The sequence below is a fragment of the Myxocyprinus asiaticus genome, chromosome 5, assembly GCF_019703515.2.
Source record: "Myxocyprinus asiaticus isolate MX2 ecotype Aquarium Trade chromosome 5, UBuf_Myxa_2, whole genome shotgun sequence".
NCBI lineage: Eukaryota > Metazoa > Chordata > Actinopteri > Cypriniformes > Catostomidae > Myxocyprinus > Myxocyprinus asiaticus.
The window spans coordinates 16,062,067-16,080,632 of NC_059348.1; the positions used below are offsets into that span (position 1 = coordinate 16,062,067).

Consider the following 18,566-nt stretch of genomic DNA (forward strand, 5'->3'; position numbering starts at 1 on the left):
GCAATATATGGAAAGAAAAAGTAGAGATGATCAGTTGTCAAAATGCATTAATTATAACCCTTATTATGATAATGGGGTTAAGTGACCGTGTAAATGGATAACAGTAATATTCACTGCATCTGTGGCACTGTGCCAGCGTGAACAATTCTGTCAGTCAAAACTAGGCTACAGCCATCCTGACAGGATAATCAGTCATTTTAATAGCAGTAAGCTGGTGCAGAACCCCACCTCCCCAACCATGTTTTCAGCCAATCACCATAAAGCATTCAATAGGAAAAATATACAGAGTCAAAGAAACTTTTGTCATGAATTTGGCATTACCCACATTATGGAAACTGGCAGCATGCTGGTGGCTGGCAATCCAATTTTAGCAAGTAAATTGCCACTGGAGGATTTTTTTTATTTTAGTTTTAAAGCTTGAAAATGTTTGCTCAAAGCAGATGTTTAACAATTAATTAGCATTTCATTAAAGGGATAGTTCACCCAAAAATGAAAATTCTCTCATGATTTACTCACCCTCATGCCATCCCAGATGTGTATGACTTTCTTTCCTCTGCAGTAAAGAAATGAAGATTTTTAGAAGAATATCTCAACTCTGTAGGTCCATACAATGCACATCAATGGTGACCAAAACATTGAAGCTCCAAAAAGCACATAAACTCAGCATAAAAGCACCTCATAAGTCTCCAGTGGTTTAATCCATGTCTTCTCCCACTTATTTTGGATGAGAACAGACCAAAACGTAACTCCTTTTTCACTATGAATCTCAACAGTAGTCTCCTTAGCGATCATGATTTCAAGCTCGATTACACTTCCTAGTGCTATCTAGCACTTTGCGCATGTGTCAAGCACTAGGAAGTGTAATCAAACTTGAAATCATGATCATGCCTAGAGACTGCAAGGGCAAGATGTACAGTGAAAAATGAGCTATATGTTGGTCTGTTCTTACCCAAAACCAATTGAATTACTTTACAAGACATGGATTAAACCACTGGAGTCTTATGGATTACTTTTATGCTGCCTTTATATGCTCTTTGGAGCTTCAAAGTTTTGGTCACCATTCACTTGCATTGTATGGACCTACAGAGCTGAGATATTAATCTAAAAATTTACTCATAAACTTTTTAACATTTCAACACAATCAACCTTATATTACACTGTAAAAAAGAGGTAACATGCAATTATAACCCTAAGGGGTTATTTCTACCTTTTCAACCCTTAAAACCCATTTCAGTATACATTTCAGTGTTACATTTTAATTTGTGTGCCTCTTTAATTTCCAATAAAAGTGGAACATCTGATTAACTTCTGAAGACCAGATTTTTAAGGTTACATTTTTGGCTTCTTTATTACTGCATTTTAAACATTTAAATCTGGTTTCTATCAGTTTGGTCAAATATCTTATCTCTGTTACATCAGGTAAAACAAAATCGCTCCCCAATCGTACATATAACATATTTTATTTCATTGCAGTTTAACTGAGTATCATGAAATAAAACGCGGGATCTACATTCTATACGCTGTAAAATGTTATGTCAGCTAACCTAAAAATGTGCGTCATGTGGTCAAATCTAAATTTCTGACTTGAAGTTTATTCAAGTCAGAAATAAGGCTATGCAATACTGAACGAACCTGACTATTACAGCAATGAAAGTCATGTTTAAGATCAGGTAGAGAACACCTGCACATGTTCACAGACAGTGTATTACTAGGGGAATTTCTCTGTTTGAAAAGCCTGAGAAAGTCTTGATTCTCACGCTAATGATAAATAGCATCACGTCACGTGAACGTTTTTTTTTTTTTTTTACATAAATTTACAATTTCGAGAATTTGGCGCACAGTCAGCTGTACTATAAGTACGTTCTTTTCGCAAGCGTTCGACAAATTGATTAGAATTTCAAACTGGAATTCAAAAGTAATAGTGTCTTCAATCATGGCAAATATTCCAACGGCACCACATGATCGAATAACCGCAGAAAAAGTCGCGCGTAGCCCAAAGTGCGCCAGATGTCGGAACCACGGCTTCGTCGTGGCGTTAAAAGGCCATTCGGACAAATGTCAGTTCAGGTCGTGTTTGTGCTGGAAGTGCTCTCTAATCGTCGAGAGGACGAAAATCCTGGCGTCTCAAAGACGCATCAAAACCGTTCATGGGAATTATTTAGCGAGCGCGGAGGCACATCGTCCAGAACATGCCGCTCAACCTGGCGAGGCAACGGACTCCGCGGGAAATAGTACTTCAAGTAACGGAGTAAACGGTGAAACCGGCGTCAGTGCGGTTAAATCGCCCGTTCGTCGAGCTGACACTGACGGTAAAACATACAGGGAACTCCGAGCACCGGTGATCGCTGATGTTAGTTCCAGTGCTGATCACTGTGAAGTGAAGACACCGGCGGGACTGAGCGCTCCAGGTTTGTAGCTCTTCTTAGTAAATACTTTTTAAGTGTGTCAAAACTTTAGCTTTTAGTGAGTTTGGTTAGCTGATTAATTGTATAAAGTGTTAACCTGCAATTGTTACCTTAAGGTTTTATTTCTGCTTGATCAATCCTTAAAGTTACTTTGGTTTGAATAACCTGTCAGGTTGATTCTGTCATATTAAATAATATTTTTGACTTCAATAAAACCAGTTAATATGGATGTTTCCACATTAAAGCATGTGTTTTAGGATCTGACTATTATTATTATTATTATTATTATTATTATTATTTATTTATTTATTTATTTATTTATTTTTACTGTGTAGCACCTAATACAACCTAATATGCTTTTTGTTTTTATTTGGAGGGAATCTTATTTTGATTTAGCTTTTTTATGTTTACTGGACTTTGTCTGACATTAAGTGATAAATGAAAACTATTTATGTCATCCCCACATTTTGCCTAAAACTTTTGCACAGTGCTGTATACATATATGTGTGTGTGTGTGTGTGTGTGTGATATATATAATAATAGTTTTGCTGGTGTAATCTAACGTATTCAGGTTGATTCATTTGTTAAATAATATTATAAAAGTTATTTTAGGCTAGATGTTACCACATGAAACTCAAAATGTTATGGGGTAGTTGACTAATAACATACATGCAGATAAAACTTATATTAAATATCAAGATTATTATTATTAATTTTTTTTTTAAGTGTACGCTGTAACTGGTCACAATTTATTTTAAGATTTTGACCTTCCTTCAGCTTTTTAGAAGTTTTGCAGATAGTCTTGTGGTGTTTTTATAAGTACAGCTATTTCATGATAGTCTCTTATTTAATAAAAATCCATAAAAACTGCTTGTATAATTATTATACAAGACTTTCTATACAATTTTCTTCTTCTTTTTCTTATTATTTTGTAAATGTTATGCCAACTACCCAATATCATTTCTAAATATTTAAAGGCATTTTGTAATGAGTACATCAATATATTTTATAAAGGTTGTATAATGTAATGTAATGCATTAAAAGTTCTTAGAAAGTTTCACCAAATATTATTTAAACCAAACATCCACAGAACCACCCCCTTTTCCAGGAGAGTACAGAATTACAGAGGCGATTCCAAGGCACATTTATCCAGGAGAGATGTTTGCAATACCTTTTCCTGTATACCCGCATTACCCGGACAGATACATGTACCCCGCTGTGTTGGTGACTGTGAGATCAACCGCACCAGGAACCTTCAGGAAGCCCATTGTGTTTCTCCCCTCATCACCAGGTGCACTGTCTCACCCACTGGACACTTGTGAATCGGTAAGTTTCTCTGGCATGATCTGCACTGGCACCCATGTAACTGATCTGTTAGTAAGCTAAAGGGAACACTTTTGTATATCTTATTTGTACTGTCAAAAGACACTTTTTGAAAATCAGACTTTTAAACAATTTGAAGGTTCTTCACTCAAAAAATTAAAAAAGTTAAAGGTGCACTCAGTAGTTTTTTCCTTGGTTAAAAAGTTTTACTCCTGAAGAAATGAATTGTAATTTTGAAACATATATATATATATATATATAATCATCATCACTCACATGATATTCAGTAACCTTATTAAAGCAGTTTTATTATACATAGAGAGGGTCCCCTTTTGGGGGCAGCCATGTTCGAATCACATGACTTGCCGTGTACTCAGTTAATCTCATTAACCACCCTGTTGTTGGACCTTTTCAATCATGGATTAAATGAATCATGGCTGATTGTGAATAGTGAATTTCTACAATTATATTGGTAAACTAAATTCCAATTATATTGGAAAACTATTGTGTTTGAATGACTGCATTCACACCAATAAGTGTCAGTGTAAATCCAAGACAACAGATACAAAAATTAGTGCAAATTTAAGGAAAATTTTCCACACAATTAAATAACATTTTTCAGCAAAAACTAATTTTATGGAATGGTTTTGATCAAGTCTTGTTGTACAAACTTAAATTCATTTTGTTACATCTACTAGATAAAAATTTGTCAAAGTCATCATTTTAATTACGTTAAGGCAACTTAATTTATACCGCTTTGTTTGTTTTTTGCTAAACATTTTATGCTGTAAGTGTAACAAGCTATGAGCTTGTAGTCTCAGCAATAGGAGACAACGTCTTGCAGATGCAGGCAGGCTTGTGGGGTCCTTGAAACAAAAACCACACAACAATCATTTTTATGAAAATAAATGCACTCACATGACACAAAACCCAAAGGGACAACAAACATACCACCACCAGTGCAAATACCGCAGTAAAAAGGAAATTTTAAGACATCAATTCACAATTTTTATTCATGCCATGGTGTATGCTGGGAACCTGACATCACATGTACATCATTTGTTATCTTGACGTAAATGGATTAAGTGAACTTCCATTTTACAAATTTAAATTGACTGTACACAATGAAATTAAAGGAATATTCCAGGATCAATACAGGTTAAGCTCAATCGACAGCATTTGTGGCATAATGTTGATTAGCACAAAAATTATTTCAACCTCCACAAGTCTGATTCATTCTTGGGAGCAATTTCCAAATGCCTGAAGGTTCCACGTTCATTCATCTGTACAAACAATAGTATGCAAGTATAAACATCATGTGACCACGCAGCCATCATACTGCTCAGGAAGGAGATGCATTCTGTCTGCTAGAGATGAACGTAGTTTGGTGCGAAAAGTGCAAATCAATCCCAGAACAACAGCAAAGGACCTTGTGAAGATGCTGGAGGGAACAGGTAGGCAAGTATCTATATCCACAGTAAAAACGAGTCCTGTGTCGACATAACCTGAAAGTCTGCTCAGCAAGGAAGAGGCCAGTGTTCCAAAACTGCTGTAAAAAAGCCAGACTACAGTTTGCAAGTGCACATGGGGACAAAGATCGTACTTTTTAGAGAAATGTCCTCTGGTCTGATGAAACAAAAATGGAACTGTTTGGCCATAATGACCATATTTTTGTTTGGAGGAAAAAGGGTGAGGCTTGCAAGCCGAAGAACACCATCCCAACCGTGAAGCATGGGGGTGGCAGCATCATGTTGTTGGGATGCTTTGCTGCAGGAGGGACTGGTGCACTTCACAAAATAGATGGCATCATGAGGAAGGAAAATGATGTGGATATATTGAAGCAACATCTCAAGACATCAGCCAGGAAGTTAAAGCTCGGTCGAATGACCCCAAGCATACCTCCAAAGCTGTGGCAAAATGGCTTAAGGACAACAAAGTCAAGGTATTGGAGTGGCCATCACAAAGCCCTGACCTCATTCCGAGAGCAAATTTGTGGGCAGAAATAAAAAAGCATGTGTGAGTAAGGATGCCTACAAACCTGACTCAGTTACACCAGTTCTGTCTGGAGTAATGGGCCAAAATTCCAGCAATTTATTGTGAGAAGCTTGTGGAAGGCTACCCAAAACATTTGACCCAAGTTAAACAATTTAAAGGCAATGCTACCAAATACTAACAAAGTGTATGTAAACTTCTGACCCACTGGGAATGTGATGAAAGAAATAAAAGCTGAAATAAATAATTCTCTCTATTATTATTCTGACATTTCACATTCTTAAAATAGTGATCCTAACTGACCTAAGACAGGGAATGATTTCCAAGATTAAGTGTCAGGAACTGTGAAAAACTGAGTCTAAATGTATTTGGCTAAGGTGTATGTAAACTTCTGACTTCAACTGTACATCGTCATGACAACGAAGTTGTAAAATTTGCTATAACTTTACAAAGAAAAGGTTAGTATGTGATTTTATCACACTAAAACCATGTTAACACATATATTGTTTATGTCTTGTGGCTATACTTTTGAAAAATGTAGTATTTTAACATTCAAAAATTGGCCCCCATTCACTTCCATTGTAAGTGCCTCACCGTAACCTTGATTTTTTTTTTTCTCTTTTTTTTTAAAGAAAAGGAGGGGCAAGTCAAAATTAATTTTTGTGGTAATCAACATTATGCCACAAATGCTGTTGATTGAGCTGAATTTGTATTGAACCCGGAACATTTCTTTAAGTTGTGATAAAAAAAAATCAAGAATTGTGTTATATTAGCTCATTTTATGTAACAAAATTTAACAAGGAACAAAAATCAATTTTTGAGTGTTCTCAGATTATGAATGTGTGTGTGTGCGCGTGTATATATATATATATATATATATATATATATATATCATTGCTATCAACTTAAAGTTAGGGACTTTATACTGGCTTTGCAGTGTCATGTCCCAATTTTTTGATCTGCTGCTTTTCATCCCTTCCTTTTCAATTTGTAATAAGATCCATTGCATCTATTTAGGATTTAGGGTAGAGTGTAAATCAACCGGAAGATTGTGCTGTTTGAGTAAACTACTTCATGTGAAAAGCCTGTACCTTTTTTTGTTGTTTTGTTTTTGATGCAGCATGTGCCACTTTATAGTCCGTACCCTCCATATCCAGAGGTTAGGGATGAACACGGGCCAAGACCTCAGCACCACCCACAGTCTCACATGGATGGAGAACAAATAACATCTAAAGTTCCACCTCAGGCTGGATGTATATCAGGTATAAAGCATATTTGCTACATATTACTGTATAACAGCTATACTATGCCATATTAACATTCAATTAGATGATCAGATATTAGTATTGTGACATAATGCATTGTTGAAGTAGTAAATGTTTGGATTGAAACAATGATTAATTCTCCAGTTTTTCAATGAGTTGTCCATTCCATTTGCTCTACAGAAGGTCAAGTTTGTGGTATCCATGAAGCAGACTTTGTACCTGTTGGTAGTCCTTCCACAAACAGCACCCCATGAAGCAGACAAGACCTTCAGCCCTTTTTTTGACCAAAGCTACATCTTTTGTCTTTTTTGTATGTTAACACGTGCATTCAGTGTACACTGTTTACTTTGTAAAACCCAAAGTATTAGTTCTTATAGTCCTTTTAATGGCAGCTATAATGCATGTTCATTACAGTGATGTTGATGAATCCATGATATGTGTAAGACACCTAAAATCAATGTTGTTTTTTTATTGTTCCAGTAGAAGCAACAGTTTGTTTTTACACTACTATTAGTTGATTACTGAATCGATAATGATATCAGTAGTCATTGCCTGTTGCACTAGTTTTACATATAATTGTAAATCCAACCAATTAAGTTAGAAAGTTGAATGTCACAAGCAGTTATGCTTCTTATCATACAGCCTTTACTTGTTTTTGTTTTTTAAGAGAACTGGTCCAGGATTATATGTGTTGTTTTCCTAACTCTTGAAAAGGCTTTGATGAATAAATTCTGTTCAGTTCTGATGATTTTGTGTCTTTCTGAACTTAACTGATGCAACTCAGTATCTTCAATTAACACATTTTGCCCTTGTAACTCAGACTGCCATCAGTCTTGTCCTGTTTGCACTCTGGATAACAAACATTAAAATTTCCAGAATGAACATCTTGCTTAATTTGCTCATCTGATCTCTGATGGCATATGCACTACACTGTCTGAATACTCCAAACAAGCAGTGGGCAGATAAACTAATTACAATCTCATGAATATTAATGTGCTCCTCTGGCTCAGAGGTGTGCTGAATTTAAAACTCTAATCCAATGTGTGCCAAATTCAAATTTGTGTATAAAGTGTAAACAGATATGCTTTATGTTTATTCCCATTGCAAATGCAAACATTTGAGTTGAAAAGTTTTGATTTGTTGATTTAGTGCAGCATGGTTTGCTTGCAACAACAAGAAATACAGGGAAAGTATACAAATATTCCCAGATCGTACACATTCCATACAACAATGACAGAATTTTCATTTTAAGTGAACTATCCCTTTAGTTTTAAGAATTTCATGATCAATGTTTTTAAGTATCTTTAAGTAAAAAAAAACATTACAAGGCATAATATACGGCATAATATAATGCATATTTCTGCATTAAAATGTCTGATTGCAGTGCCATGATTCACATAGAGATGTCCTCTAATGGTGACAAACTCTAATGGTGTTGGTCAGGGAAAAAAAAAGCACATGGAGCCTTAACATTGCAGAGGCCCAGGTAATAGGAAAGAGAGAGAGAAAAAAAGTATTTTTAATGGCACAATCCATTTAAGTGAGAGGTACTGATGGGACGATACAGCTCATTTGTGTGCCTTAATTTTCCTCTGTGCCCCCTTCCTTGGATGCTTCTATAAAAAAAGATGGAAAAATTAATGTACGGATTCACTGAAGGTAGGGCTGCACAATTAATTGGAAAAAAGAAAAGAAAAAAAGATTACAACCATGGCTGGTGCAATTAAATAATTGTGTCAATTACAGAATTCCCTTTAGGTATATTCCTTTTCAGTTAAGAATGTTTAGTTTGTTTTTTTGCAATATCGAGGATTTTAATTAATCAGAGACATGTTCATTGGGCGCATGAATGCAATGATGAATCAGATTTTTTAGATTAGTTTAGGCGCAGAAAGAACCTGACTTTATCATTTTCTGAGCTGATTTTGTTGAGAAATCTAGCAGAATGGATTTAAACATGGTAAAATTTGTTCAACCGAATTGAGAGTACTACAGCCTTAATGGTTGCTGAAAGCATTATCAATATAATATATATAAAGTATATATATATAAGGAATAATTGACGACGGACCATTGAACTGTTAAAAAATAATGCACACTCAGGTGGTAATGCGGTCACGACGCCTCGGGTGTGCATTATTTTTCAACAATTCAACGGGCTGGAGTCAATTATTTCGCTTATACCACGGTTACCACACCTTAAGACATGTTCAGGGTTTTATCTCAAGACATTTTCTGGTTTTCGTCCCTAAAACGCTCATGAGTGGAACTATTTTCTTCTGCCACGGATTCAGCATCTTACTTTAATACAGCTCAAGCCTTCGTTGCTAATTCGAAAACGTCACATTAGAACTAGCAACAGAAGATTGCACTGCTTCACTGGAGCACTCACTGGAGTAATGAGGTAGTGCATTTGTGCATGTGTGAGTTTGTATTTGAGGGATCGAAAGAGAGAAACTCAGAAAATGAAAGAGATCGCTTCTGGGATTACCTTTTTTGTTGCAGCTCTTGTCAGAAGTAACATCGCTTCAAAATCACCATGATGTGTCGCTATATTCCCGTTATAAACCTTTTTTTCATCCCCACTGAGATACAGGAGTGTGCTGACATGACTACTGCTTTTCTCCCACGATTATGTTTGGGCCTTAAGTGTGTGCGTTACGCATATAATGTCTGTGTGTCCAGGAGTGTGGGAGTGTGTGTGTGAGAGGGGGAGCATGAGGGTTTTTCCCACAGATATATAAGATCATATAGAAAATGTTGTATTGATCAAGTGTATCTAGCTTTGATACAGCTCAAGCCTTCGTTGCCAATTCGAAAACGTCATTTTAGAACTAGCAACGAAGGATGCGCTGCTTTTTTCTGTGTGTGTGTGTGTGTGTGTGTGTGTATGAAAGTGAAACGGGGGGTGGGGGAGGAGGTTAGCGCAGTGCTTTTCACTATAGATATGTGAGGCTGATTAGGGCGAAATACATTGAAACATTAAAAGTTATTTCGGATAATATAAACTGTTGTATTGATCAAGTCGCAGGGGTGTGGATCTATTTGTTGGTCGCGACTCAAGTCTCAGTGTGTGTGTGAGTGTGGGGGAGACGAGGGAGCACGAGGGCTCTTTTTAACCAAAATTTTAATAAATGTAGGATAGACATTGTTTGACGTTCTTAACCAATGTCTTTGTTTTAACTGGTTATTTTGTTGTGGTGGCCTGTAGGGCTCTTTGAAATAACTGAAATAATTTGGCAAAGTGATATGGAACCGTTAATTAATTAATTAAATTTATTTATCACACATTATACATTAGCACATATAGAGTGAAATTCTTTTTTTCACATATCCCAGCTAAGCTGGGGTCAGAGTGCAGGGTCAGCCATGACACAGCGCCCCTGGAGCGGATAGGGTCAAGGGCCCAACAGTGGCATCTTGGCAGTGCTGGGCTTGAACCCCCGACATTCTGATCAGTAACCCAGAGCCTTAACCGCTGAGCCACCACTGCAACGGTCAAGTTCCAGGTCTTGACCGTTATGCGGTCAAGACCTGGAACTACTTCATAGCCGTGCGTTTACTGAAAAATAATTGCACACCTTAGAATGTCTGTGAACCAATCAGAATCAAGCATTCAACAGACCTGTGGTATAATTTTCAAAATTCAGTGGTCCGTCATCAATTATCCCTTACATATATATACAGTGTGTGTGTGTGTGTGTATATATATATATATATATATATATATATATACATATACACACACACACACACACACATACATACACACACAAACAAGGGGCAGGGAATGAGTGAACATTTTTGAATCATGCGTTTCTAAATTCTGCATAAGCAGATTCCGAAAGTGTATGGCTACCAGTACAGTTTAGCGCAGTCAGTTCCCATGTGCCACTCTGGCCTTGAACCCTGACACGTCGTTGTGGCTCTCTTTTGTGTTCCATTTACTGCCCTTCTTCTTGCCCCCGAAGCCAAACTTCTTATCCTTGTATTTCCTCTTTGCATTAGGACTGAAGACAGACAAGGACAATAGGTTTTGAGACTGCCAAATTATTTCTGGATATTAAAAGAAAAATTCTGTAAAAAATGCAATATGCCCTTATTTTTTCTCCCGTATGTATTTTCAAACTGTTATGCTGTTACTTTATTTTTCAGTGGAACACACAAGGAACATTATGACGAATTTTCACACAGGACAAATCACACATCAAAAGCGCAAATAACCATAAAAGTAGTCCAAATGACTTAAGGCCAAAGTATACTTTGGTTGTTCACATTGCTGATCGCTCCATACACAGTAAGCGTGACACAAATTTCATCATCCGTCCGTGCAGACTGTCTGTGTGCCTTCCATACTTTCTCGACAGGAGGACAGTCCTCATCTGTGCACATCGTCGTGTGCATGTGCCTGCCATTGACTGCACTAAAAGTGTATCAAAGTTGTAGTTGTAGTGGGCATGCGTTAAATGTGTTCATATTCGCTTGCTGTCAGAAGAGTATACTTTGAATGGCAACGCAGTTGACTGGGCACGATCCCATCTGGAACGTACAAAAATGGAGTATACCCAGGCCTTTATTCCAGGCCTTCTGAAGACATTTGATAACTTCATGTTATGAACAGACCAGAATTGTAATTTACTGAAACTTCCCTACACCATAGCTCTCAAAAAATAAAAATAGTGCAGGTTGGACGTCATGATGTGTGGTCAAGAGACAGTTGTTGGTGCCCAATTTGCAGCACATTTGATTTAAGAGTTGCAGCGGAGGTGAAGAATATCAGTGAATAATGATTTTAATTTGGTCTGTTCATCACACAGTGCATTCTGGAGCTTGACGTGGTCACTGTGAACGTCATTGCATGCAAAAAAGAAAAAGAAAACCTGCGTAAATATTCTTCAACATTGTGTTTTTTTGCGCTGAACTGAAAATATTACAGCATACAGTTTTGGGTAAATAATGTCATTTTTATAATAATGTCAGGTTACTTTAAATAATTTAAATAGTATGATAGCACAGACCGTTGATGTAAGCAAACAATTTCATACTTTCTTGAATCTTTGTCATAAAACTACTTAAACCATAAAACCACAGTTTACCAGAACACAGGCAGCATGCTGGAATCCTGGGACATCACATCCATCCTTGACCAGCAACATTTATTTGCATGTAAACAAAGACGTGGGACATCCAAACAAATGGTGAATGAATGCACTGTAATCACTGCATGCCCTTTTTTGTTTAGATGTGTTTTGGGTGCTGATCCTTTCTTTCCCTGATCTTGATCTCCTTCCAGGAAGTCAAGTCTATCTGTCATTCCTGTGGGACACAAACACTGAATTAATATTGTTCCATGACTGAGGGTTATTGCTTTTACTCGACTACCCGTGTATGAAAAAAGTACCTTTCTGGTATTTCTTCACAGCTTTCTTTTCTTTCTTCCTCTTCTGAATCACCTCTGTTTGAACCTGTAAAGAAACCAGTTTAAAACCACACCATTTCATTGAGATAACAACAAAGTTTAAAAGTGAGAAACAATTTAGAGAGACCTGAGCAGCAGTTCTGCAGCTGACCTTTTTGCCATATTTCCTCAGTCTCTTGGCCCATTCTGACTCCTCCATGGCTGTTTGTTTGATGAGGAGCTTTTTTCTAATCTGAAAAATGTGGAGAAAATGATGACTATATTAGTGAAACATATTTGAGAATAGTTCATTAGCAAAGCATGAGTTCCGTTCACATCAATCAATTCTATGCAAATAATTTTAAAACAGTGGAAAACCTTTTTAACTTTGCGACTAGAACGACTGAAATACTCACCTTCTGCATGTGCTGATCTGACTTCGCCATCTCTGCAAAGTAATCCTCAGGTCACTTTGTAGGAATCTTTAACTTATACAGCTTTGGCAGGGCCTCTAAAACTGTCGCCTGGGCCTGGCGATAGCTAGACCACATCAACAAGCATTAGATATTCAATTACAGTAAATCTTGGCTAGTTGATCAGTCTTGCATTATCCTAAAGGGATTTCTTTTTTAATAATGACTGACTGATTAAAGGGATTGTTCACACAAAAATGAAAATTCTCTCATGATTTACTCACCCTCATGCCATCCCAGATATGTATGACTTTCTTCTGCAGAACACAAATGAAGATTTTTAGAAGAACATTTCAGCTCTGTAGGTCCATACAATGCAAGTCTTCTGATGAACAGATCAATGTTTGAGTCCTTTTACTTCACTTTCTCCTTCTGTTTTTGGTTATTCACATTCTTTGTGCATATTGCCCCCTACTGGGTAGAGAGGTGAATTTTTGATAGATCAATATTTAAGTCATGTTTTTTTATTTCTCACCCACACCTATCATATCTCTTCAGAAGACATGGATGAAACCACTGGAGTTGTACAGATTCCTTTTATGCTGCCTTTATGTGCTTTCTGGGGCTTCAAAGTTCTGGTCACCATTCACTTGCATTGTATGGACCTACAGAGCTAAAATATCCTAAAAATCTGAATTTGTCTTCAGCAGAAGAAAGTCATACACATCTAGGATGGCACAAGGGTGAGTAAATGTTGAGAGAATTTAAATTTTTGGGTGAACTATTAGCATTGCTTGTGGCCCCCAAGGGGTCCCTGCTCTGACCACAGTTTGTAAACACCTGTTGTATACCATAGTTTTTAGAAAACCTAAAATTTTTGTGGTGGGTTCAGTTAAAGTTGGCAGGAAACCTAACTGGAATATAGAAGAAATAAAACGGTTGACAAAGTTCAACTGGTAACAAGATGTGTGTAAATGTGTAAAAACAAACTTTAAACCTCTGCTTTAAACTCACCACATTGTTGATGGCCTTCTTTGGTTCACACTGAGGAATATTCAATCCAGGCTTCAGCAAACCTTTGGCAAATGCTTCTTGCAGCTGAAAAAAATGCAATGACGCAAACATGTATAAAATGATTACTATGTATCATTGCAACACGGTACGTTAATTGTTATCACTGGTTTATCATATCAAGGTATCTGTAAAGTCAAGCTGTCCTGTCTAATCAAGAAACTCCATTAAATATAAATATAAATGTAACGTTCATTCATTCATTAAATGCGCTATGCTATATTCTTACCTCACCGTCTGATAATTCCTCAGACTCAAACCCCAACTGGGCATCCTCATCTACGTCCACCATATTCAAAAAAGAGATAACAACTTTAAAAGAAATAAAAGTACATAGGACGAAAATTCACAACATCCCAATGCGTCACGTGTATTTCTCAGGAGTGCGCGTACGATTGGACTCCGGTGTCCTGGCAGGAACAAAGAACGATAAACGGTTCCGGCCACAGAAACTTACCCAAAAATATGAACAAACACGTCTACGACTCTCAATACCAAACTACAGAAACGAATATATATCTATTTTTTATTTAATTCATAATTAAAATAATAAAAAGTTAGAGTAAACAAAACTTACGTGATAAAAAACAGAAACCTCTTTAACACACACACATACACACAAGCTTTCAATTTGTAATGTAGTGTTTTTTTTTATTTTATCTCAATGTATTAAAATAGGTTATTTATTTTTAGAATATTAATAAAATGAAATGTTAAACTGCATTTAAATTAACTATATGATATATACAGGTGCATCTCAATAAATTAGAATGTCGTGGAAAAGTTCATTTATTTCAATAATTCAACTCAAATTGTGAAACTCGTGTATTAAATAAATTCAATGCACACAGACTGAAGTAGTTTAAGTCTTTGGTTCTTTTAATTGTGATAATTTTGGCTCACATTTAACAAAAACCCACCAATTCACTATCTCAACAAATTAGAATATGGTGACATGCCAATCAGCTAATCAACTCAAAACACCTGCAAAGGTTTCCTGAGCCTTCAAAATGGTCTCTCAGTTTGGTTCACTAGGCTACACAATCATGGGGAAGACTGCTGATCTGACAATTGTCCAGAAGACAATCATTGACACCCTTCACAAGGAGGGTAAGCCACAAACATTCATTGCCAAAGAAGCTGGCTGTTCACAGAGTGCTGTATCCAAGCATGTTAACAGAAAGTTGAGTGGAAGGAAAAAGTGTGGAAGAAAAAGATGCACAACCAACCGAGAGAACCACAGCCTTACGATTGTCAAGCAAAATCGATTCAAGAATTTGGGTGAACTTCACAAGGAATGGACTGAGGCTGGGGTCAAGGCATCAAGAGCCACCACACACAGACGTGTCAAGGAATTTGGCTACAGTTGTCGTATTCCTCTTGTTAAGCCACTCCTGAACCACAGACAACGTCAGAGGCGTCTTACCTGGGCTAAGGAGAAGAAGAACTGGACTGTTGCCCAGTGGTCCAAAGTCCTCTTTTCAGATGAGAGCAAGTTTTGTATTTCATTTGGAAACCAAGGTCCTAAAGTCTGGAGGAAGGGTGGAGAAGCTCATAGCCCAAGTTGCTTGAAGTCCAGTGTTAAGTTTCCACAGTCTGTGATGATTTGGGGTGCAATGTCATCTGCTGGTGTTGGTCCATTGTGTTTTTTGAAAACCAAAGTCACTTCACCCGTTTACCAAGAAATTTTGGAGCACTTCATGCTTCCTTCTGCTGACCAGCTTTTTAAAGATGCTGATTTCATTTTCCAGCAGGATTTGGCACCTGCCCACACTGCCAAAAGCACCAAAAGTTGGTTAAATGACCATGGTGTTGGTGTGCTTGACTGGCCAGCAAACTCACCAGACCTGAACCCCATAGAGAATCTATGGGGTATTGTCAAGAGGAAAATGAGAAACAAGAGACCAAAAAATGCAGATGAGCTGAAGGCCACTGTCAAAGAAACCTGGGCTTCCATACCACCTCAGCAGTGCCACAAACTGATCACCTCCATGCCACGCCGAATTGAGGCAGTAATTGAAGCGAAAGGAGCCCCTACCAAGTATTGAGTACATATACAGTAAATGAACATACTTTCCAGTAGGCCAACAATTCACTAAAAATGTTTTTTTTTTTTTTTTTTTTTTTAATTGGTCTTATGCTGTATTCTAATTTTTTGAGATAGTGAATTGGTGGGTTTTTGTTAAATGTGAGCCAAAATCATCACAATTAAAAGAACCAAAGACTTAAACTACTTCAGTCTGTGTGCATTGAATTTATTTAATACACGAGTTTCACAATTTGAGTTGAATTACTGAAATAAATGAATTTTTCCACGACATTCTAATTTGAGATGCACCTGTACAATGCTTCATGATAGCGCCATCGTGTGTTTTCACGCAGAGTTGCACCTGACGTTACTTGTATTTGTCGTTCCGTTCAGACACTATTTGGTACCATGGTGACAGTAAACCGTAACTGAACGCTTCTGTATTGCTGTAAATTACAACTAAATGCATTTTTTTAATGACACAGTTAGTGGAGAAGAGTGGGAATGGGATCGGAAAAGCCAGGACTCGAACTCTGAACACTCGCGATGCATCAGCAGCACGTGTTATGAGAACAGCCGGCTGGGCTACATCTCTGACCAACTAAGTGCATTTAATCACACATAGCTCCAAGTCTCGCGCTTTGACCGTGAGACTCACGCATATCAACCAGTTCACACGCTCACACACCACCTCGTATTTCTCACGCTGAGAATCCCCAAAAAAGTTAAATTATGTGATTGTATTGTTGTGTTTTAGTATATAAAATATATATGCGGCAAGCGATGCCGAAGATGTTATCTGCAACCACTAATCTAGAGTGGGCTTTACTGGTTACTACACTGTTAAAAATAAAGGAAATAAATCCCTGAAACTGAGTTGTCACGATTATGGTGGGCATTTGGAAACAAATTTAAAGTGGAGATTTAGAGTAAAATAAATTAGTTTCTCACCCTCACCTATTATATTGCATCTGAAGATATAGATTTAACCACTGGAGTTTTATGGATTACTTCTATTTTTCCTTTGTGATTTTTGGAGCTGCAAAGGTCTGATCACCATTCACTTGCATTATATGGACCTCGCGGGGGTTCTCGTGGCGTACATGGACTCTTTGAGTTTAGAGGGATTGACGCCGATTGGCGCTGTTGTGAGGGGGGTTTAAGAACATGTTTTTCTTTTTTCTGTTTGTTTTGTTCGGAGGGAAGTTCGGGGTTTGATTGTTGCACTAATGTTGGAATATGGTCTGTATAATCTTGTTTTTGACACACAATTAAAAATTTTTATTATATCAAAATGTCAAATGTTAATATGAGTGGGTTATCTTTCTCCACGTGGAATGTGAATGGGTTGGAGCACCCCATAAAAAGAAGGAAGGTTATTTCTTTTCTTAAGTGTAAGAAATATGAAATTGTGTTTCTTCAAGAAACACATCTTTCCTCACAGGAAGCTGAAAAACTTGGGAAGATATGGGGTGGACATGTTTTCTTTAGTGCTGGCTCAAGTAAGAGCAGGGGGGTCATTAAATTGATAAATAAACATCTACAATTCAAATGTCTCAAACAGATTAAAGATAAATCAGGAACAGTCATTATGGTTTTAGCAGAAATTCAGGGGCAAATATTGATTTTGGCTAATATTTATGCACCTAACACTGATGAGCAGGACTTTTTTTATAGATCTTGAAGGGATGTTGCAAGCCGCTGACACCCCTCATGATATAATATTGGGAGGAGACGTTAATCTTTTGATGGACTCTGTCCTTGATCACAGTGAAGCAAAAGTGTGTAAGCCCCCTAGAGCAACATTGACGCTTCACAGGATGTGTAAAAATCTTGGTCTTACAGATATTTGGAGACTTTTGAACCCATCTGGTAGGGACTATACATCCTTTTCATTAGTCCAAAAGATTTATTCAAGAATAGTTTATATTTTATATATATATATATATATATATATATATATATATACAGTGCATCCGGAAAGTATTCACAGCGCTTCACTTTTCCACATTTTGTTATGTTACAGCCTTATTCCAAAATGGATTAAATTCATTATTTTCCTCAAAATTCTACAAACAATTCCCTATAATGACAACATGAAAGAAGTTTGTTTGAAATCTTTGCAAATTTATTAAAAATCAAAAACTTAAAAAAATAAATAAAAACAAAATCACATGTACATAAGTATTCACAGCCTTTGCTCAGTACTTTGTTGAAGCACCTTTGGTACCAATTACAGCCTTAAGTCTTTTTGAGTATGATGCTACAAGCTTGGCATGCCTATTTTTGGGCAGTTTCTCCCATTCTTCTTTGCAGGACCTCTCAAGTTCCATCAGGTTGGATGGGGAGTGTTGGTGCACAGCCATTTTCAGATCTCTCCAGAGATGTTCAGTCGGGTTCAAGTCTGGGCTCTGGCTGGGCTACTCAAGGACATTCACGGAGTTGTCCCGGAGCCACTCCTTTGTTATCTTGGCTGTGTGCTTAGGGTCTTTGTCCTGTTGGAAGTTGAACCTTTGCCCCAGTCTGAGGTCCAGAGCGCTCTGGAGCAGGTTTTCATCAAGGATGCCTCTGTACATTGCTGCATTCATCTTTTCCTCGATCCTGACGAGTCTCCCAGTTCCTGCTGCTGAAAAACATCCCCACGGCATGATGCTGCCACCACCATGCTTC

General features: G+C 37.3%; 1 protein-coding gene and 1 pseudogene across 1 annotated transcript; one reads left to right on the forward strand and one right to left on the reverse strand.

Moving 5' to 3' along the window:
* Positions 1–1,933: 1,933 nt before the first annotated feature.
* Positions 1,934–7,933, forward strand: LOC127440590 (doublesex- and mab-3-related transcription factor B1-like). Its single transcript, XM_051697271.1, has 4 exons — positions 1,934–2,408; positions 3,496–3,731; positions 6,841–6,982; positions 7,166–7,933. Exons 1-4 carry the CDS (start codon positions 1,934–1,936, stop codon positions 7,237–7,239), a joined length of 927 nt encoding a protein of 308 aa, XP_051553231.1. The 3' UTR covers positions 7,240–7,933.
* Positions 7,934–7,940: 7 nt separating this feature from the next.
* Positions 7,941–14,255, reverse strand: LOC127440591 (probable rRNA-processing protein EBP2; annotated as a pseudogene).
* Between the last annotated feature and the right edge of the window lie 4,311 nt (positions 14,256–18,566).

Coding starts and splice junctions, on each gene's coding strand:
- LOC127440590 (XM_051697271.1), top strand. CDS start 1,934: ATGGCAAATATTCCAACGGCACCACATGATCGAATAACCGCAGAAAAA. Junction 3,732..6,840: donor CACTGGACACTTGTGAATCG/GTAAGTTTCTCT, acceptor TTTTTGATGCAG/CATGTGCCACTTTATAGTCC. Junction 6,983..7,165: donor TCAGGCTGGATGTATATCAG/GTATAAAGCATA, acceptor TTTGCTCTACAG/AAGGTCAAGTTTGTGGTATC.